The 20,659-nt window shown below is 52.9% G+C and overlaps 2 protein-coding genes across 4 annotated transcripts; both read left to right on the top strand.

Moving 5' to 3' along the window:
• The first annotated feature begins 13 nt into the window (after window positions 1–13).
• DRC1 (dynein regulatory complex subunit 1) lies at window positions 14–11,481 on the top strand. Of its 2 annotated transcripts, none has more exons than XM_031603882.2 (17): window positions 14–220; window positions 822–915; window positions 1,445–1,557; window positions 2,600–2,783; window positions 3,383–3,514; window positions 4,167–4,253; window positions 4,496–4,618; window positions 6,756–6,895; window positions 7,221–7,355; window positions 7,486–7,715; window positions 8,110–8,276; window positions 8,483–8,572; window positions 9,149–9,235; window positions 9,858–10,048; window positions 10,469–10,612; window positions 11,008–11,110; window positions 11,307–11,481. In XM_031603882.2, the coding sequence occupies exons 1-17, from the start codon at window positions 60–62 to the stop codon at window positions 11,379–11,381; spliced, it is 2,256 nt and encodes a 751-aa protein (XP_031459742.2). In that variant the 5' UTR covers window positions 14–59; the 3' UTR covers window positions 11,382–11,481. The 2 variants fall into 2 exon arrangements, with proteins under 2 accessions (XP_031459742.2, XP_031459741.2); XM_031603881.2 differs by having other exon boundaries at window positions 18–220; window positions 3,383–3,520.
• Window positions 11,482–12,354: 873 nt separating this feature from the next.
• Window positions 12,355–17,139, top strand: TRIM35 (tripartite motif containing 35). 2 transcript variants are annotated; one of them, XM_031603883.2, is made up of 7 exons: window positions 12,355–12,557; window positions 13,082–13,529; window positions 14,259–14,390; window positions 14,741–14,971; window positions 15,090–15,112; window positions 15,526–15,647; window positions 16,394–17,139. In XM_031603883.2, exons 1-7 carry the CDS (start codon window positions 12,466–12,468, stop codon window positions 16,957–16,959), a joined length of 1,614 nt encoding a protein of 537 aa, XP_031459743.1. In that variant the 5' UTR covers window positions 12,355–12,465; the 3' UTR covers window positions 16,960–17,139. The 2 variants fall into 2 exon arrangements, with proteins under 2 accessions (XP_031459743.1, XP_031459746.1); XM_031603886.2 differs by having other exon boundaries at window positions 12,359–12,557; window positions 14,295–14,390.
• Window positions 17,140–20,659: the final 3,520 nt, after the last annotated feature.

Consider the following 20,659-nt stretch of genomic DNA (forward strand, 5'->3'; position numbering starts at 1 on the left):
TGCGGCGCCGTGCCACTGCGCGTGCGCGGTAGGTGCGTTGCCAGGCAACGCGTTTTCTCATGAGCCGCGGAGCGGGCGAGGAGTCGGCGGGGCCGCGGTGGCGGATGCCGGGCCTGGACCATGAGACACAACCGGACTCGGATCCGGCCGAGCCGGGCCCCGAGGAGCGGATCGCCGCTCGCCGCCGCCGCATCGCCGCCCGTCTCGATGCCCAGCGCCGGTGAGAAGCGGGGCAGCCATCCCGCGGCCTGGCCTTCTGCCTCACGGCAGTGCCCCGAGCCTTCTGCCCTCCCCTCCCGGCCCTTGCTGCCGTTGTCCGGCCCAGGCCTCTCTTCCTGAAGCGTGTCAGGTCTGCCTTCCTCCGCACCCTCACAGGCCAGGCCTGTCCCCCATCCCCGCAGGCAGCCCCTAGCCAGCACCAAAGCAGTGCCTTCCCCCTGGAATCCACCATCCCGATGACCTCCTCTTCCCCGAGTGGGCCCAAGGATGGGTGCACACAGCCTCAGAGCAGTGCCAGTTCACCTCAAATTGATACCAGCTCCCTGACCCCGCCACTTCCACCTGTTGCACAAGCTTAGGGATCACCTGCCTGGAGCTGGCATCAGTTCTCACAGCATCCCCTGCCCCACACGAGCTGTGGGTCCAGGACCACGGAGGTTGGTCCACCATTTGCTGCCTCTTTTTTGCACTTCTGGGGGCACGGTGAGCCTGCTGAATCGTGCTGTCTGTGCTGGGATGGAGTCGCAAGCCTTGCAAGGTGATCTCTCAACATTAGGAAGATAGTGTGCAAAAGATTCTGTCCTCTTCCCTTTTCTGCCCAGGCAAGCCCTTGGAGAAATTGAGGAGCCAAAGGAGGAGGCTGAGGAGGAGGGAGAGGAGAGAAGCAGCCACAAGCAGGTGGAGGAGAGCCGGCAGGTATGACAGCAAGACAGGAAGATCCTCTTGGATCCCTAAACTATAGGCATTTGGCTTCATGCAGTGCTCAGTGACACCCAGCAGCCTTTATGAGAGAGGAAGCAGTGGCAGAAACTCTGTAGGACCAAGTGGGAGGGGATTCACAGGCCATATATTGAAGACAAGATTTCCCTGTAGTAAAATGCCCATGGATTGGAAGGATCTGGGATTGGAGCTGTCCTCCAGACTCAAATCTCACTGTCCAAATACAGAGGAAGCAAAACAGAACCGTGCACTGAGCATGGGCCAGTTCCTCTTAGTGCTGTTGACCTTTGGGGCTATGCAAGTGAAGGAGGACTCGTGGATGCACTGAGGTCTTTCCAGTGCTTGTTGAACCTTGCCATAGAATGAGAAGATGGAGTTTATGGATCTACACAGGTTTCTCAGTGTGGGGATAGGTTCTAGAGCCTTGACAGCATAATGAGAGCAGTTCCAGTATCCCTCTCTCCAGAGCTGAAGTCTACAGGTATGTGTACCACCTCCTTCACAGAAGCTGGCCAAGCTGCTCTTTGAAGGCACACGGATGGTGACAGATATCCAGGTAGCTGCTGACTTGAGGGAAACACAGAGGAGAGCAGAACAGGCAGAGCTGAAGTTACAGAGGTAAGAGGTTGTGGCGTGGGTTTGCTCTGCTGGGAAGGAGTGAGGGATGATTGTGCAGCTCTCTGAACACTTCCCAAGGTGACTGCATTTACATGCAAAGCATCATCATTCTGATCATCCACATACACTGAAAAGTTAGGATTGCACTGTAATTAATTTCCAAAGGAAAATTTAGGCACACAAGAGCTCCCAGGTCCCACCTGCCGCAGATAAATGTTTACAGAGTGTGGCATGCCAAGGCTGGTGACTTCCTCAGATGGTACTGCTGTACTCCAGGCACTCTGGTTACCTGTCTTCTCCAGACCCATCACGTCTTTGTCTCCAGCCTGGGAGAAATACAGCTGGTTCTCAGCTTCTGCCTAGAAGGCTGTACCACATACTTGTGGTCTCCTTGCTCATACAGCTGTCCTCACTTCTGACTGGCCAAGCAGCTCTCCTGAGGCTGAAGGTGACACTGTGATGGAGAACATGCCAACCAGTGCTTAGATGTGACTTGGTAAATGATCTGTTTCCAGAGGTTGCCCTCTGTTTTTAGCAGTGAGTGTAGTTATTAGCTATAGCATGAATACGTGCAGGGCCAGCCACACCAGGCTGTTGTGTATGAGGATTGGGAAAAATGTGAGGCTGTGCTAATGTGAGGAAGTGGATATATATGTCTTCATGGAGAGGGTGGTCAGATGCCCTCTCTACATGGTGATGTAGGGAGCTTCCTCCTTGGAGATACTCAGCACTTGCCTGAATGAGGCCTTGCACAGCCTGCTTTGCTCCTGAGGCTCTTCCAGCCTCAGTTATTCTCCAATTGCTCAGTGGCTGCCTTGGCTGATCTGTACTGCTTCACGAGAGGGATCTCCAAGGGACTGGCTGTTTCAGCCTTGCCTGCAGAGATCAGCTAAGAAACACCGGATCCTTTCTCTTAGTTGCCTTTGGAGGGCACTGTAGGAACAGTTTGTGGGAGGCTGGCTGGAGCAAGACATCAGTTCCTTGCTTAGAATTTTTTCTAGTGCTGCCCTGCCCTGGTATTATCTTCTTCTACTGCCCACAGGGTGGAGAAGCTGGAGAATGAAGCCAGGTCCAGTGCTGACAAGTTTGAGGAGATCACCTCGAAGTGGGCCTTGGCCAAAAAGATGACAGTCCCTCAGGAACTGTGGCAGCTGCTGAACCAACAGCAGCAGCTGTGCACGCAGCTTCTGGAGGAGAAGAACAAGCTCATTGGTGAACTGCAGCAGGTAGCGTGGGGACCATGCAGGGCTAACGAGGGAGGACTGAAGTTTTGAAGCTCTGGAGGATGCTGTTCTAAAGCAACAGCCATCCCTCTGGCTCTCCAAGGCCCCAGCACATGGCTGGGATGCATGCAGTGTCAGTTGGTCCAGGACAAATGTGCCAGGAATTGCAATACAAGTGATGAAGTGTTGACAGTGAGATCCAGTGCCTTAGTAGTGCTTGGTGTACAGGGACAGATGTACGGGGCACCAGTAGCAGTGTGTCAAACTGGCAGATCCCAGACTGTGCAGTAGTATAATATAAAGTGGTAGAGAAGGGGATTGTTTTCCTAGAGGGAAGCAAATCCTCCCCACAGCACATTCCTTAGCCCTCAGGAGCAGGAGTGCCCTGCCTGCAGGTGTGTCACCTCCCACTGCATCTTCTCACCAGCTGTGACCTTTGGTGGTGATCTGTCTCTCCTCCCGCTTTTCCTCCTAAATACCTCATGACCTTTTGTCCTTGCCACCTTTTCTCCTTTGGGAAAGACAGCATCTGGATCCTACGTTCTCTGTTATCCCCTAGTAAAATATTCTCTCTGATTTCAGCATCTGCTGTCCTCCTCCAGGAACTGAAAAACAAAGATGAGCAATACGTGCAAACCATTAAAAAGCAGTCAGATGACATCCACCTGCTTTTGGAGAGAATGGAGGAGCAGATCAGGATGATGTTGAAAACTTACCGTCACAACATCCATCAGGTTGAGGTAGCCAGTTCATTCAGTGAAGGGAGAGTTCAGGGAGAAAGAGTGCTGTTGTTCCCTTCTCCATATCTGTGGCCAGAAGTCCTCAGCCTCTTTCCACTGGCTGGGTTGACTATTGTCCAGAGCAGAGAGCTGATGTCTTGGTGAATGAAGCTCAAATCTGGCCAAGTAAGAGCACTGAATGATGCTGGGTGCTGAGGGACTGCTTTATACAATGCTGTGAATGACTTTGGTTCAGCACAAAGTAGTGGGGTAACATTTAAAAGCTATTGCTGCTTCATGCTGGTTATCTGTCTTGCTAAAAGCCAAGAAGGAGCCTTGTTGGTCATAAGTCTTACCTTCTGCAGAGCATGGAAAGTCATGGATCAAGCTTGTATGTGTTGTTGAGCGAGGGCTCGACATCAGACAGTGATTTCCAGTGAATTTACAGAGCTGCCACCAAAAGCATCCCTTGTGGGTCTGGGTGGCTGACAGCAGTTCCAGTGGGCTCACAATGTCAGATCTCTGCCAGCAAGAGGCAACATCAGGCCTGTGTCTGTGTGGGTTCATCAGACAGGAGCAGCTGTCAGTCCTCTCCTGATGTGGACTAGAATGAGGCTGGCAAATTGAGGTGCCAACGTGATGGTAAATGGCTCTGTCTCCTTGGCAGAAAGCTTTTGAGCTCGAACGACGAGAGCTGCTGGACAACAACAGGAAGAAGTGGGAGGAGGCCATCCAAGCCCTCAACACAAAAGAGGTAAAGTCCCCATGAGATTTATAAACTCTGCCAGGACTGGTGCTGTTCTCCAGCACTGAGCTGCCTTGGAAGACAAGTGTGCATGATGGCAGCTGCTTGCTCAGGTGCATGGTGGGCAGATTTTTCAGCCTGCTCTGCCAGGAAATTATCCATGTATGACCTTGCTTAGTGCTGGTGAGGGAGCTGTGATCATGGGAGGAAGCTGTCACCACTGATGGATGATATTTTTCTTTTGCCCTTAGCTGGAATACCTGCATGCCCGTGTGAAGAAGGTGGAAGAGTTTGAGAAACAGCTGAATCAGCTGCGAGTCCAGGATGAGGAGGAGTATAACAGCATGAAGATTCATCTGGAGACTGATGTGCAGGTACAGAAAGGGCTGGTGTGTGCCATGTGGCGTGACAGTTGAGCAGACCTCCCTGATTTGTTCAATGCTCTGGAGGGCAGGTGGATGGTGTGAAAGCTGCATCTGGTATCTGATCACCTCAGCTCTTCAACATGCATGGTTCAGCTCCATGCCAACAGCATGATGGAGCTTTTTGTCTCTCCTCTCAGTGGGATCCACAGAACAGTATCAATGTGCCCTTGGCTTCTAAGTGGTCTGTAGCAGCTCTAGGATGTATGAAGCAACTGGGAATGTTGAGGGTTTTGCTTCTGAAGAGGTGATGCTTGATAGGAAAATCAAATAGTATGAGTGTTTTGACACCAGATCATTTCAGATCAAACTAACTGCCTCCCTTGTCAGAGTCCATGGCCTAGGAGGTTTGAGCTTTTGTCCTAGGTTCATGATTTCTCTAATGCCCATAAAGTCATAGAATCATAAAATGGCCTGGATTGAAAAGGACCAGAATGATCATCTAGTTTCAGCCCCTCTGCTATCTGCAGAGTCGCCAACCACCAGACCAGGCTGCCCAGAGCCACATTCAGCCTGGCCTTGAATATACAAAGCAAGTGATACGCAATGCAGTTGCTCACTACTCCCTTATCCCTTCCACTTTTATTACTGAGCACGACACTCTCTGGTATAGGATATCCCTCTGATGATTTTAGTCATCCTGGTTCTGTTCCCTTCCAGCTCCTTGTGAGCCCCTACTCTCCTCACTGGCCATGTGGGCAGCAATGAGAAGCAGAAAAGTCCTTGGCTCTGTGTAAGCACTGCTCTGCAACAACAACCACATCAGTGTGTTATCAGAATTCTTTTCCTCTTAAATCCATAACATGGCACCGTGCCAGACGCTACAAAGAAAATTCACTCTATCTCAGCCAAAACTAGGACAGTCCCACATGATGTTTTCCTGGGAGGCTGGGGAAATACAAGCTAGGAGCAATGTCTGAAAGGTTTTGCAACACAAACCTGTGGTTTTCACAACAGTAAGTAAAGCATTGCTGTCCTTGTCCACTTGAAAGAGCAAGTCCAAGGGGATAGACCAGATTCTGTGACTTCTTCAACTTCATATTGATAACTGAGGGGCTGATACAGACTGCATAATGTTCACGAATAGCTCTGAGCCATTTGGGGAGGGAGACAGCAATACGCTGGAGATGAAGGTTCACAAATGGCACTGTGGTGCTGTTGTGAAAATGCACCAGCTCTGTTTAACTGTAGTTTCAAAAGAGTCGTACATAAAGCAGGAGAGAGAACTATTCCTCTCGACTTTGTACCTACATGTCCTCATTCAGGTTTGGCAACACACCAGGGAAGTCTGGAAAAAAGCAAGTAATGAATGCCATGTAATGAAAGGTGGAGAGATCGGGGATGTTTGAAGAGATTTTGTTTGGGAGGAGCTCTATCTATAAATTTTCACAGTCTTGTATGATAGAGGAGAATGGCTTCTCTGTGTCCGCATTAAATGCAAGAAAAAGTCACAATTTTGAGTTTAGACAGGAAAGGCTTAAATTTAGCATTCAGATTTAGGTTTGAGATTTCAAGCCAAGAGAGCTAAAAGTGCAAGGACTTGCTCAGTGGTTATCAACAGCAGCTGTGCTTTGATGCAGGATGTTAGGAATAGCAAAAATCAACATCTGCTGGGCCTACTTGGTGATGCTGTTCCCTCTGCGGGACGGAGGGGTGAGCAAAATGTCCTCATGGTTCCCTTCAGTACTGCCTTTGTGTAATTCTTTATAGCACAGACATTACCATTCCAGCTAAGAGAGAATAAGAAAAGAAAAGTTGGAAGTACTGGTTTTCTTGATTATTGATACCACTGTCCTGAGGTGTCTCTGAAACAAACTTAGCCAGGAGCTAAAGGTGAAGACCAAGAGCTATGTGCCCCAGTGAGTGTAAGTCAGGTCCAACTTCATTCCCTTCTCCCTTCCCCAGAGATGGTCCTGCAACATGTGCTCATGGACAACCAACATCTCCATCTCATGGGCCAGACAGGAGGGGTTAACTGGGAGAAATGTGGCTGAGAAGCTGAGTTTGAAGGTGCAGGATAAGTATGGTCAGGCTTCTCTGTGTCCTTTACTTACAGCACAGCTTCTGTCCATGTTTTCTGAATTGACAGAACCTGGAGAGGCAGCTCCAGCATATGAAAGCTGTCTATTTGGTGAACCAGGAGAAGCTGGAATACAACCTTCAGGTGCTTAAGAAGCAGGATGAGGAGAACACCATCATCAGATCACAACAGAAGAGGAAGCTCAACCGGTAAAAATACATCTCCGGAAGATGGGCTCTGCCTGCTGCCATCTCCCAACATGCCATTTGTTTTTGTGGAAACCATCAGTAGCACAGGACAGTGAGCTCTTACCCAACCCATCCCTGGGCAGAGGTGGGGTTTAGCCCAGGGCAGCATCATCTCCTAACAGTTTGAATAAACTGGCAGTGACCAAACTGTGACAACTTGGTGGGGTTCAGTCAGGTCTTGGTGTTGAGTAGCAGATGGTAGCTCCAACTCCCAAAGCCTTCACACATGTGAGATTTGCCCAAAGGTGCTTCTTTGGGAATCTCCAGCTTTGCTATCCTTCTTCAGGCTCCACAGCTTACTCAGTAATCTGAGAACAAAACTGGTCAAACAAGAAAAGCAGTTCAGAGAGGAGAACCAGAGTCTTGCAGCTGACTGCGAGCGCATCACGGGACAGTGCAAGGAGGTGCAGAGGAGGATGAGGTAGGCTGTGTGTGGAAGCCTGGACATCCATCTGTGATGAGTCTTCAGAGCATTTGAATGAGGTATGGAGGGGAGCCAACTTATTTATGGACACAAAGCCTGCTTCCATGGGCTTTCTTTCTCTCCACAGGCACTTTGCAGCCAGTGATGCTGAGAAGTTCATGAAGGTCTGGCTTATGAACGAGGAGGAAGCCAAAGGGTTAATGCGGAAAGCCCTCGATGCAGATCGAATCATTCACACCCAGCAACTGGGGCTGCCCTGGGAAGAGCCTCATTACTGGTTCCTCAACAACATTGGCCCCTTCGGGCATTACAAGGCAAAGAGGATGGCGACCAAGTTGGCTGCAGAGGTCCTGACAGGTGGGATGCACAGCCTCAGTGCCCTTGTCACCCCTGTGGCACTGGGTAACCCTCATGTTTCTTCATGAAAGCCCCCGCTGTCTCTCCTGTTTTTGCCACTGCAAAGGGATCTGACTGACTTTCTGATTGCAGTCAGAGTCTGGCATGAGTCCAGCTCTGTACTGGCTCATTCCAAGCCTCCTTGGGGATCTTTGCACTGAGCTGTGCCCATTGCTCCTAGTTCCAGACAAGCTGACCCAGAGCCAGTTTACATCCTGGTCTTTTTGGTATAATTTCCAGGTCACCAGGAATAACTGATTTCTCCAGTGACTGCTGCAGTGATGTTACTAGTACTGACCTGGGGAGCACAATCAGAGAATAAAGACTTTTTTCTCACCCTTTTTCTGTGTTTTAGAGAGCACCAGTGGAGCACGGGAGAAGAAAGAGAAGGAGAAGGAAGAAGTGGGCAGCGGAGAAGGCCAAAAAGAAAACACAGCAAAGGCTGGGGATACAGCCACACCTCTGCAAAATATCTCCAGGAAGACTGCCAAGAGGATCCTGGAGCTCGTGAGCGATGAGTCGGTGCGTGATGATGCAGTACCTGTCTTGATCAGAAAAGGCAGACAGGAGGAATATTCTCATGCTGCCCAGCTGCTGCCAATCTTCCCCGCATAGCCTGCCCTTAGAGGGTGGCACAGCCATAGCATGGTACAGGTTGGCTGCAGGGTGCTGGGTTCTGGGCATGAATGGAAATGCTCACTGTTTCTGTGCTCTTTGTGTCTGCCAAGGGTTTCCTCATTGAGAGAAAGCTGCTGGGGCCTCTGCGTGCACTGGGAAAGCATGAACGCACCCTCTTGAGGCTTGACTCCATCTTTTCGGTGAGTAGTCTGATGGCCCATCAGGGGTGTCGTGATAGCCAAGGGGCTTTGCTCTGAACTGATCAGGCCACTGCTGAGGAACTGCCTCTCTGTTTGACCTCTCTCCTCCTGGAAAATGGGAACAAAGTGGAAAAGTCTGGAGCAGGAGGTAAGGCTGAAGAAAGGTCTGGAGAACCTGAGGAGTGTAGGGCGGCCAGAAGAACAAGCTGTGATTTATAGAGAGGGTACAAAACCCAAGAATGGCCATGAAAGAGGAGAAGGGTTATTGCCATCTGTCTGTGTGGCATAGGACTGAGAAGCCTGAGGAAGATCCAGCTGTGGAACTTTGTGGCATAAAAGGAGAGGAACATTGTGCGAGGGCATGAAGCATGCTCCTCTGGTCAGTTCTCAAAGCCCCTCATCCACAGATACCTCCACCTGTCACATGCAGACCACTTCTTACCATTCATTCCTGCTCAGGCCCTGCGTAACCATGGACAGAGGAGCACCTTTTTCTCCTATAATATGTTTGTTGTTTTTTTAGCTCCCCCTCCTGTGTTGTCTCAGTGATGCTAACCATATTCTTTTGCTCCCCAGGCCCTTGAGATTGACAGTGAGGATGATCTGTACCAGCTGGTAGATTTCTTCTTGAAGTACAAAGCCAAGGAAGGAGATCTCAGCCAGGTAGGACTACCAGGGACAGCAGTAGGGAGAGCCCAGCAGAGCAGGGCATATATGGAAAGGGGAGCAGAATATCTCCTGAACACCAAGGGGAGGCAGCAATGGGGCAGATGGCATTATAATAACCCTGTGAATAGTGCCAGGGCTGCTCTATGGCCACACACCTTGGAACATAACCCACAGGACTTGGTGTGGGGAAATCAAGGCCAGTGCCTAGCCCCAGACCATTAAGGGCTTGGGACAGGACAGGGCCTTGGCTATGGGGTCATTAATTAGAGGAGGTGGAGCTGGGTTGATCTCAACAGGGCATTTAAGCAAGGTCCCTCGTATTAGTGATTATGTACCCAGGGACATAGCAAAGCTGTGCTAATTGACCTCAAAGCTGGAGAACATCCCTGACCCATTTTATAGTAGCTACAAGCACAGTCTTGGTAAAAATTAGGTTGATGGGTTGCAGTCATCTTCTGCCATGGCTGGACAGGGCCTTTTGCACATCCATTCATGTCTGGGCTACCTAAATTTGCCAGAGGATAAGGCAGCAGGTGCTTGGAAGCTCTTGGGAGGCTCTTGGGGAGGGAGAGTTGGTGGAAGGGCACCATGCCCAGCTTGCTGACCTTCCTTCCAGAGCCAGGGAAGCCCAGGTGGAGAAGATATTGCAGATCTGGGTGAGGACAGAACAGATGGTGAATCCAGTGCCCAGAGTGATGAGCTCAAATCCTCTCAGAGACCACTGGATTCCCTTCTATCAGTGTGCATCCATGCTGATGACGTCCTAAAGATCCTGAAAGCATTTGTGCAGGATTTTCACAAACTGAGGTGGGACTAAGGGCAAAAGAGAACTGCTGTCATTTGGAAAGAGCCAGACAGGGCTGAGACAACACGACAAGGGACTCTGGGGGTGTGTGGGCAGGGCTGGGGGATATTGTATTGCTCTGTCTGTTCAGAGAGCCACTCCTGCCTGCCTCATGAGGTTGAGTGGGGTGGGGACAGTCCCACCAGGGAAGGAGGTCAATGGCAGCTTCAAGCCTCATTGCTGGAGCGAGTTTTGGCTGGGTACAACCAGGCAGGAGATGTACGGCAGCCTGGAGAGGGACACAAAGCCATGAGGAAGGCAGGTTCCATTAATTTCAGGGTTGTGTTCATTTTGTGTGACGATGACAGCTCTCTGCAGCTGAGAGCTACGGGGCTATTCCTCATGAAGAGCTGAGCCTCAGGACTTTGTTCTCCGTCTCTCAGGGAGGAGGACAGTTCTGCAAAGGAGGTGCTACAGGTACGAGACAGCTCTAAGGATGGGGAGTACTGGGAAGCCTTGGCACACGTTATCCCAGAGCCAACACTGAAGCTGTGGGATGCTCTGGCAGTGGCACTGGAGGAATATTAGTAAGTACCTGGCAGTAATGCTGGGGACAAGGTAGGCTGATGTCTTGGCTGGGGGGACTGCAGCAGGGCTGGCACGGGCTGACCCTGCACACTGGCTGGGAGAGGGGTCTGCCAATCTTGCTACCACTGCTTACATGGGCAGGTGCTCAGCAGGGACCTCTGTGATGTCCCCTAGGTAACTGAGATGCACTGGGCCCACAGTGACACTGGGTCTGTGCTGGGGACCAGCAGAGTGATGCACAGCACTAGTGACACCCAGCAGTGCCTCAGGAGGTTGTTCACGTCCCCATATCCCTGCAGATGGGCTTCACAAGGGTGTCTTAGATCCCAGAGACTTCCTGGCAGCTCCCTGTCTGTTCCTGGGGCCACCTTAATTCTCTGCCCTCTTTACATAGCAACATCCTCACACGGAGGGCCAACCTGCTTGCTGAAGCAGCTGTCCTACAGCAGCAGAATTCTGAACTAAGCCTGATGCTGGAGCAGTTCATCACCTCCGGGGTGAGTGCAGTGTCTCCCTGATCTGCAGCCTGGGCACAGGGGTGCTTAGGCCAAGCATGTTGTACCTGCAATGTGATCCCAGTGGAGGAGGGGATTAGCACTGAGCCACATCCCCAGGTTTCTCCCAGCTGTCCCCACTGTGTGCCCACAGACCTAAATACTGTCACTGTCAGGCTCAGGGTGCCTCTCACCACAGGTAAACAGCATGCTGCTCTCCCCTCCTGTGCATCAGATGGACCTGAACCTGCCTTGTCCTGAAGAACCTCGATGAATGCACGGATCCAGGGCTCAGCTTTTCTCTGCCACAAGCTGACGCTGTGTCTGAAGCCAGGACTTGCTGTCAGGGCCTAATAAACCTCTCCCAAACTTGAGCCAGGAGTGTGTGTATAGCCTCCAAGTAGCACTCTAAAGCCTCTGAAAATGCTGGGGAGCAGCAGGGATGTGGCAGTGTCCAAACCCAAGAATTGCCTGCAGCATGTCCGAGCCAGAACCCCTCTCATCTTTCCACTTTGTGAGCTCTCAGCAATGCTCTTGGGCAGAGTCTCACCATCGCTGCCTGCCTGCTGGCCTAGGGAAGAAGCTGGAACTGTCCCTGCCACAGCTTCTGGGCAGGGCAGCAGGACCTGGGGGCTCTGCTGGCCCCATGGTAGCATCAGCCCCATTGTATCCCCCTCTCTGTATCACAACCATACAGGTTGTTGCAGGGACGCAGGTCAACAAACCATCAGCCCTCAGCATTCTGGTGTTTGAAAAAGCCACCCTTCTCCATCTAGTTTTACACTTTATTCCACTCTTTTGCTTCCTTTTGTCTCCCTAGACTCCTCCCACCAACTCACCCCTCAATTATTTTTCCATTATTATCCCAGCTCTGCTACATCTGGACCCAAATTCTGCATTTCTGGGGCAACATTGGCCCAAAGCACTGCTACAGCAGGATTATCCCAGTGAGGGCTGTCACATCCCTCCCTCCCCCACGGTTTTGTCTCATTCCCAGCAGTACTTTCCTGCCCAGCGTTATCTTTAGCCTTGACTCCTTTAACTCAACACCTGCAGTTTCTCTCTGTACGTGCACACCACAGCAAAACAACACCATTATTACTCTGCCCTTGAGCTGTTTTCACCCTCCCCCTGCTCCTCACCATGGGACCGGCCAGCTTGCATGGCCAGTCCCCAGGGACTGAGGTCTCCTTGTCCCCAAGCCACAAAATCTCCACCTTTCCGCGCCTGTACGGAAGCAGAAAGCCGGGATGGGCCGGGCCCACTGCCCAGAACCCTCCCCGTAATCACAGCCCGGCCCCCGCCCGCCCTTCGGACCGCCTTTGCTTCCTCCGGCACCGAATGCCTTCCCGAGCGAGATGCTGCCGGCAGCTGCTCGCGGTGCGCACCGACCGGCGCGGCGCAGGGCTCGCTGTAAGCGCTGCCACCCGTCCTCATCGTCCTCGGCGAGGTACGGGGGCTGGCAACGAAAACAGGATCGCACCGACGTGACATCGGGGCTGGAAGCTGAGAACCGGGATCTGGCACCGGGAGTGGCAGAGGGGGCTAAGGGACAGGACACCAGGGATAAAGGACACGGGGTGACACTGGGGATGAGAGACAGGATACTGGGGTGACACAGGGGTTGGGGCTTTGGACACCGAGGTGACACCGGCGTAACAGCAGGGCTGAGGATTCGGGCAGGCACTGGGGTGACACGGGCTGGGGCTTCGGACACCGGGGTGACACGGAGATGACGCTGGGGCTGGGGGTTCAGCACAAGGGAGGCAGTGGGAGGGAGGAGCCGGGCACAGGGGTGCATCGGAGCTGGACATGGCCGCTGCCCGTCCCCTCCCCGCGGTGTCACTCAGGCCAGTGCCGGCCGGGAGGAGCTGCGGGTGAGTCAGGCAGGAAGCCCGTTTGCATCACGAGTGGGGCTGTTTTCCAGTCGCTGCTCTCCGGAGCTCAACTCCTTTTGCCTTTTTCCCCCCACAGCGCCATGGAAAATGAAGCCAACTCCCCGTCCTCCAGCTTGGCGGCTTCGGTCTCACCCTCCACTGCCCCCTTCAAGGAGGAGTTGCTGTGCCCCATCTGCTACGAACCCTTCCGGGAGGCGGTGACACTGTGCTGCGGTCACAACTTCTGCAAAGGCTGCATCAGCCGTTCCTGGGAGCATCGGCACCACGCCTGCCCCGTCTGCAAGGAAACCTCCTCCTTTGATGACCTCCGCATCAACCACACGCTCAACAACCTGGTGGAGATGATCCTCCGAGAGGAGGGGTGGAGACAGGGTCGTCCAGCAGCCCTCTGCCCCCTGCACCACGAGGAAGCCAATCTGTTCTGCCTGGATGACAAGGAGCTGGTGTGCTTCGCCTGCCAGGGCTCCAAACAGCACGAAGGGCACAAGATGAGGCCGGTGCAGGAGACGGCAATGGATTTCAGGGTGAGGGAACGATGCTTGGGGGTTGATTGCATGGAGAGAGGCATCGTTCTGTTTATTAGGGTGCAGGCTGCTCGTGCCAGATTATGAGAGTGGGTGCAACCCTACAGCATCATTGCTGATACTCTCCCTGCCTTAATCATCACCCCAACCCCAAAAGCCTGCGGGAGAGGGAAGCGTGGCAATGCTCCCGTGGATTGGGAGGGGTTTGGAGAGCTGCCACCGAGCCGGATCTGGCTGCGCTGGTTATTGCAGCAGCGCCTCGGGGTTGGGAGCATGGAGCTTTGGGCTGAGTTAGCACAGCATGGCTACTCCTGGCCTTGAGGAGATGGGGAGGGGATTTGGGAGAAGTGGCCTCAAACACAACTCCAGGCACAACCCTGAGCACAGCCCTGAGCACAGCCCTGAGCCAGGGCCAGGCACTGTGCCAGCATCCAACTGCTGTGACTCAGCCCATAGGGATGTGCCAGATTTCAAAAGGCGCGGGGCAAAGGGCACCGAGCAAGATGCAGCTTGACAGTGTGTTAAAAAAAGAAAGAAAAAAATAGCAGGGAGGATTTGCCATGGAACAAACCTCTGCCTTGCTGTTTAGGGTCTGCGCAGCGCTGGGGTGCGGGTGGGCAGTGCTGGGCTGCAGGAGGGGAAGGGATGGATGGAGCAAGGATCCTGCTTAACCGCATCCTGCCGGGGTTGGGGCTCTTGTCTTTCTGCATTTGAAACCTGGGGATGTAGGCTTGCGATGGTCCTGAGGGCGTCTCCCCCCCGCAGGCCAAGCTGAAGAACATGGAAACCTCCCTGCAGGACAAGGTGAAGGATTTCGGAGCTGTGCATCGCTCCTACGAGTCCATCTCCAAACACAACAAGGTGTGTGGTTGGTGCCAGTGGGGTGGCAGCCTGGTGGTCCCTTCTAGGGGGGTGGCAATGAGCCCAGTCCCCACATATATGCACACACATGCACACGCATGCACTTGCATGCAGATGGGTGCACACACACCTCAAGACAGGAACGCAGCTGACTCCAGGGCGGGTGGGTGATGCATGTGGGAAGAAGGTCTCAGATGGAGCTCAGGGCTTCATCTCCATGACATGGGAGGGCAGCCTGGTCCAACTGAGACCTCAGCAAGAGCCAGAGCTGGAGGAGCAATCTGGGGAGCGGAGGAGATTGCAGGGGTGCTGGGCACGTGGAGCTACCTTAATATCCTTACATTGGGCAGGTGGAAGCCAAGCGGCTGGAGGAGCAGATCAAGAGGGAATTTGAGAAGCTGCACGAGTTCCTGAGGGATGAGGAGAAGGCGCTGCTGTCGCAGCTGCAGGAGGAAAAGCAGCACAAACACAGCCTCATTGAGAGCAAGATGAAGCAGCTGACGGAGAACAGCCAGGCGGTGCGCAGCGAAGCCCGACAGCTCCAGGCTGACCTGGAGGAGGACGACTATACCTTCCTCAAGGTAAAGTCCTGATGGGGTCCCCATGGCTCAGCCACGCAGGGCACAGCAGCACCCTGGTTGGGGGTGTTGGTAACCCTTAGGAGCAGAGTTTGATGCCTACTGTCTCCTTCTCTTTCAGACCCACAAGAACCGTAAGCGCAGGTGAGTTCTGCTATCAGCCATATTCTCTGTCTGGTGAGACCAGACAGGTCCCCACACCATAGAATCATAGAACCATGGAGTTTGGAAAAGACTTCTCCATTAACCCTTCCCCACCATACCCACTGTATCCCTCAGTGCCACATCTCCAGTTCTGGAACACCTCCAGGGACGGTGACCCCACCACCTCCCTGTTCCAGTAACCCAATGTCCCTGCCAATGGGGGGATTTGGGGTAGTGCCCTCCCTGGGATGACAGCAAGGTGGGAGCCCTGGTGCTGGAGCAGGACCTCCTGCTCTGCTTGCACAAAGGGAAGACAGCCTGGTAGGAGATGTGGGGTGCTGCCATGGAAGCCCCTGCAGAAAAGCAGGGTTCCAACAGCCCCATCCCATCCCTGACCTCATCTCCTGCCCTAGGATTGCCTGCACGGCTGAGGAGCCAGAGGCTGTGCCTTTGGGGATGCTCATTGATTCTGCCAAGTACCTGGGCTCGCTGCAGTACAATGTGTGGAAGAAGATGCTGAACATCATCACCGTCGGTGAGGAAATGGGAAGGGAGTGTGGTCCAAGGATGAGATCAGCCCCTGCTCTGGGCAGCCCAGGGGAATGGTACTGAGGGCATGGAGCATCCATGCACACCACTGGTGTTCAGGAGTTGTGGGATGCTCTGGGGTGCTTGCACTCAAAAAAAGCAGCCCCAAAGGATGCATTCCTCCGTGCATGGGTGGGTTTGTGCCTTGTGTTGCTACCAGAAAGGAGATGATGGGTAGATGGCTGTTTGCAGGGCTCATCCATAACGCTCATTCCTTAGACAAGCTGGGCTCAGCTCTCCTAATGCAGAGATTCATAGAATCATGAAGGTTGGAAGGAACTCTAAGATCCTCTAGTCCAAGCATCAGCCCATCCCCGATATACCTACTCATGGTATCAGGAAGGTTGGAAAACAACTCCAAGATCATCAGGTCCTACCACTGACCCATCCCCACCATGTCTAATCCTAGAATAACCAAATCATTCAGGTTAGAAAAGCCCTCTGAGATCCCCACGTCCAACCCCAACCCACCCCACCATGCCCACTGCCCACATCCCTCAGAGGGAAAACCCCACGGTTCTGGAGCACCTCCAGGTTTGGTGACCCCACCACCTCCCTGGGCAGCTGTGCCACTGCATCACTGCTCTTTCAGAGATTTTCTTCCTACTGTCCAACCTGAACCTCCCCTGGCACAACTTGAGGCCCTTACCTCTTGCCTCTAACACATGTCCCTAATGCATGTCCACTCTCCAGTCCCCTTCAGCTTCAACCCCAACTCGGCAGCAGGATGGCTTTCGGTGTCTGAAGACCTGACCAGCGTCACCAACGGGAGCTACCGCCTGCTGGTGGAGAACCCCGAGCGTTTCACCTCGGCCCCCTGCATCCTGGGTTCCCGTGGGTTCTCCACCGGCTTCCACACTTGGGAAGTGGACCTGGGTGGCATCACGAACTGGAGGGTCGGGGTGGCCCAGCTGCGTGGCAGCATCCATTGGACCTTCCACCATGACGCGCGTTCCGGGTTCTGGTATATCTATCGCCTCCCTGGGATGAACAGCAAGATGTGCCAGGCGTCCAACATGGCTCGCTCGGTGGTGGCACTGGGGGACCTGGTGCGTATCCGCGTCGAGCTGGACTGCGACGAAGGCGAGCTCTCCTTCTACAACGCCGACTGCAAGACACACATCTTCACCTTCCATGAGAAGTTTGGAGGCACCGTCTTCCCCTATTTCTATGTAGGAGGCACACCAGTGGGTGCAACGCCTGAGGCGCTGCGCATCTGTCCCCTCCGCGTCCGCATCCATGAGGATGTCCCTGTGTAGGGCTGCTGTCCCTCTGTCCAGTGTCACCTCCGTCCTGGAGTTCCACAGGTGCTCTTTTAGAGTCAACTTTCCTCAGGAAAAAAAAAAAAAAAAAAAGAAGAAGAAGACAGAAAAAGAGAATTTATGAGCGTTACCTCTTTTTTTTTTTTAATTGTCTTTAATAAACAGCTATTCTAGTAATTCTGGTGTCACAGTTTCTCATCGTCTGTGCCCACATCCCTCTGCCTCCATCCTCCGTGACAGAGCAAAGTGAGCTCATCCCTTCTCATTCCATTTTTAAGGGGTTTCCCATAAATCCCCACCTCTGGGAATGGCAATGTGCAGTGTGCACTCAGAGGTGGAATGGAGAGGACAAAAAGCTCCTCCAGCACAATGCCAGCAACTATGGGGGGACAGCAGCCTCCCATTTTCCCGAATCCCCACCAAGCATCCTGGACCAACAGCCCCAAAGCCAAACCCTGAGTGGGTTTTGATTTACATTATAACCCCTTTTCCCCTGTAAGTCCCTGCATGGTGCCAAGGACACCCAGGTGTTCCCAAACCCTGGGATGCGGTGCTCCAGGCACCGCCTGGCAGGATGATGACATTAACAAGCTGTTTCCATGGTTTCTCACCATTTGCAGAGGATGCTCCTTAGGAACCAGCACTGCTGACAGAAAAACAAAAGGAGATGTTGAGGGGGGGACAACCCGGGGGTCCTCCGCCTTGCTGACGTTGGCTGACGTGATCCATCTCCAGCCGAGCATCCCTGATACAGGGAACACAGGCAGATCAGCATGAGCATCCTGCTGTGTTGTTCTGCCCATCACCTCCCAGCTGGAAATCTGGGTGTCCCACGGCCCGTTTGGGCACAGCAAAGCATCCTTTGGAAGTAAGAAGCAGCGAAGCTGCCGAGCAGGATGCGATGTTTTTCTTTGTCAGACCCAAAGGGAATGTTTTCCTGCAGTGTCTGGCATAAAAATGGCAATAAAGGATGAAACGAAGCATCACTTCAGATGACAAAAGTGAAGCATTTTGACTTTTTCTGGACAATTTGTTGGGAAAAAAACAAACATTGTTTGGAGGAAACAATATGAATGAATGGCTTGGCTCCTTATGATGGCAATTTTTTTATTTTTTTATTTTTATTTTTTTTGGTATAATAAAGGGTGCTGTTTCATCCCCAGCACTGAATCTCATTCCCAAAGAGGCAGAGAAATAGTTTTAAGGCAGCAATGTCTTCCAGGGGCTGAGCATTCACTCTCACGCCCAGAGCTGGAAGATCCATTGGGTAACACGGGTGGGTGCTGTATGGGAACCCCCTTTGTGGCTCTTCCACCCTGAGCTCCAGCCTGCTGAATAGTTTAGCTCAAACCTTCCTACTCGTGGCACTATGGGCTCTCGTTTTCTTGTTGATCCTCATGATTTCCACCTTATTTTTGGCTGTGGGTTCTCCCCAGCCGATGCTGCCCGACGCATCCGGGGATGGAGCGACATTTCAGGCGATATTTCGGGGAAGCAGGCAACTCTCCCATTGGCTCACAGCCGGGAGGTGATGTCATTTCTGACCAATCCAGGGGAGGGCGGTGTTTTTTTCTCTGCTCCCCCCCCCTCCTTTTGCATCCCCCTCAGCCCTGGGGCTGGGCACGGAGGATGCGGTGATGGAGACCTCCTCTTTTTTGGAGAATGAGCCCTATACGTATCCCCAGCACCGGGGGACCCCTCCTTGGGAGGAGCTGCAGTGGGCACGAGGCAGTGGGAGGGGGTTGGGAGGAGGCCAGGAAATGGGACTGAAGAGCCAAAACTGAGCGTGGTGCAAAGATTGTGCTTGGGAGGGTTCAAATCGATGGGTCCAAAGATGCGATGCTGAAAGCTGAAGGGAGAAGTGCTGGGATGGCAATCCAGTGGGGTGATGCTGAGCCTCCCCAGGCGTTTTTGGAAAGGGCTTAGGGTGAAACAGCAGAAATACCTTCACTCCATCCCCACGGTCACAGAAGTGTCATGAAGATAGGAAAAGACTTCCAAGTCCAGCTGTTGACTCATCCCCACCATGCTCTCTAACAACATCCTTAAGTAGAATCATTGAAAAGACAAATAAGATCAAGTCCAACCATCAACCCATTCCTGAGACCACAGGGAGCTGCTGCCAGAGCACAATAACAGCCATCCCCAGTGGGCTTTCGGGGTGCAAGATGATGGCCCTGAGCTGGGTGGTCACCAAGCCCCCACCTCTGTGCTGCTCCTTTGGGGCTGTGGGGCTAGGATGTGCTCCCAGGGATGCGTTTGTGCCATGAGCCAACACCTGCAGGGAGCTCAAAGGAGCCTTTGAGCAGAGCCCCCCCCCCAGAGGGTGCCATGTGTTCAGCCAGTGCCAGTCACAGCAGGGACGGTCATACTGCCACAATGGCTGTTTGTCTGCTGCTGATTGCTGTGTTTGGTTGTTTGTCCTCCCCTTGCTCCTTTATGTGCTCCCCTCCCTTGGTGATTCTTCTCCTACTCCATAGTTTGGACCCCACTAAAACCCCACTTTGATCTCCACCAGCCCCACCCTATGAGCACCCTGCACCTCTCCCCTCTGCCTGTTCTCCTCTTGTCCAGCTCTGTCTTGGTGGGGGAGTTTGTCCATCTCATCCCATGCACACTGGGGGCATGTTATGCCCAAAAGGATCCTTCACCCATTGGATAAATGGATGGACAAACCATGGACAAACGTCCCAAGCTCTGCCATGCTGTGGTGTCACTTGTGCAATGTCACCCCATTTCTAGTTGGGTCACTCTCCCCTTCCCATGTTTGGGCCAGCATGCCACCCTATATTCGTTTTCCAGGGGGAAAACACCTCCCCACAGCTGAACGCCCATTTGCGTAATGGAGGAGAGCAGTGCCTAAATATACCCACACAGTCCCCTGGAGGTGTCAGGATGTGATCTCCATCAGACACAGCTGTCAGTGAGAAATAGGCCAGGGTGAAGAGAACAGGGGGAAGGAGATTCAGCTTAGGGGAAGTGCATGGTACTGAGTGATGTCCCAGCTCTGGATCCACTTATCCCAGGGGACATCACACCAAAATAGCTTCAGGATCTGGGACTTGGCATCTCAAAGTCCCCATTGTCTGGTTTGGCAGAAGTGGCCCTCAAGTGGTTTTGGGGTCACACCACCTTGGGACACGTCCTGGCCCTGGGAGAATGGAGCTGTGGGGTGATGGGGCCATGCCACCACTTAAAATCCACAAAGGTTGGTCCATGCACATGGCACAATTCATCCCCTTTTGGGGTCACTGGGAGGAGCGCAGGGTTCTCCAATTCCCCTAAGCAGAGAGGTCCCCTTGTCACTCTGTCCGTCCCCATTTTGTCCCACTGGAACAGGGAATTACATCCACCCACTGTGCCCACACCCCAGCACACACTGGGACCCCCATTGGGTGACAGCAACATCACCACCACTGCTCGCACAGAAAAAAAAAAATCCCATTTGGGGGCATTTTTGCCACCTAGCCTCCCTACCATTATTTTTTTTCACCATTTTTTTCATTTTTTTATTTTCAATTCTTTTTCTATTTTTTTTTTTCAGTCTCCCCTTCTTTTTTTTTTTTTTTTTTTTTTCCCATCCCCAATCCCTGAAAATAGCTGCCGGGCTGTGACATCACCGTGCTGCTCCCGGGTTCGCACAGATCGGATCCAATCAGAGCGATTGAATGCTGCTCCAATCCCCGGCCGGGGAGGT

This window comes from Phasianus colchicus, chromosome 2, assembly GCF_987193195.1.
Source record: "Phasianus colchicus chromosome 2, bPhaCol1.hap1.1, whole genome shotgun sequence".
In the NCBI taxonomy this organism is placed as follows: domain Eukaryota; kingdom Metazoa; phylum Chordata; class Aves; order Galliformes; family Phasianidae; genus Phasianus; species Phasianus colchicus.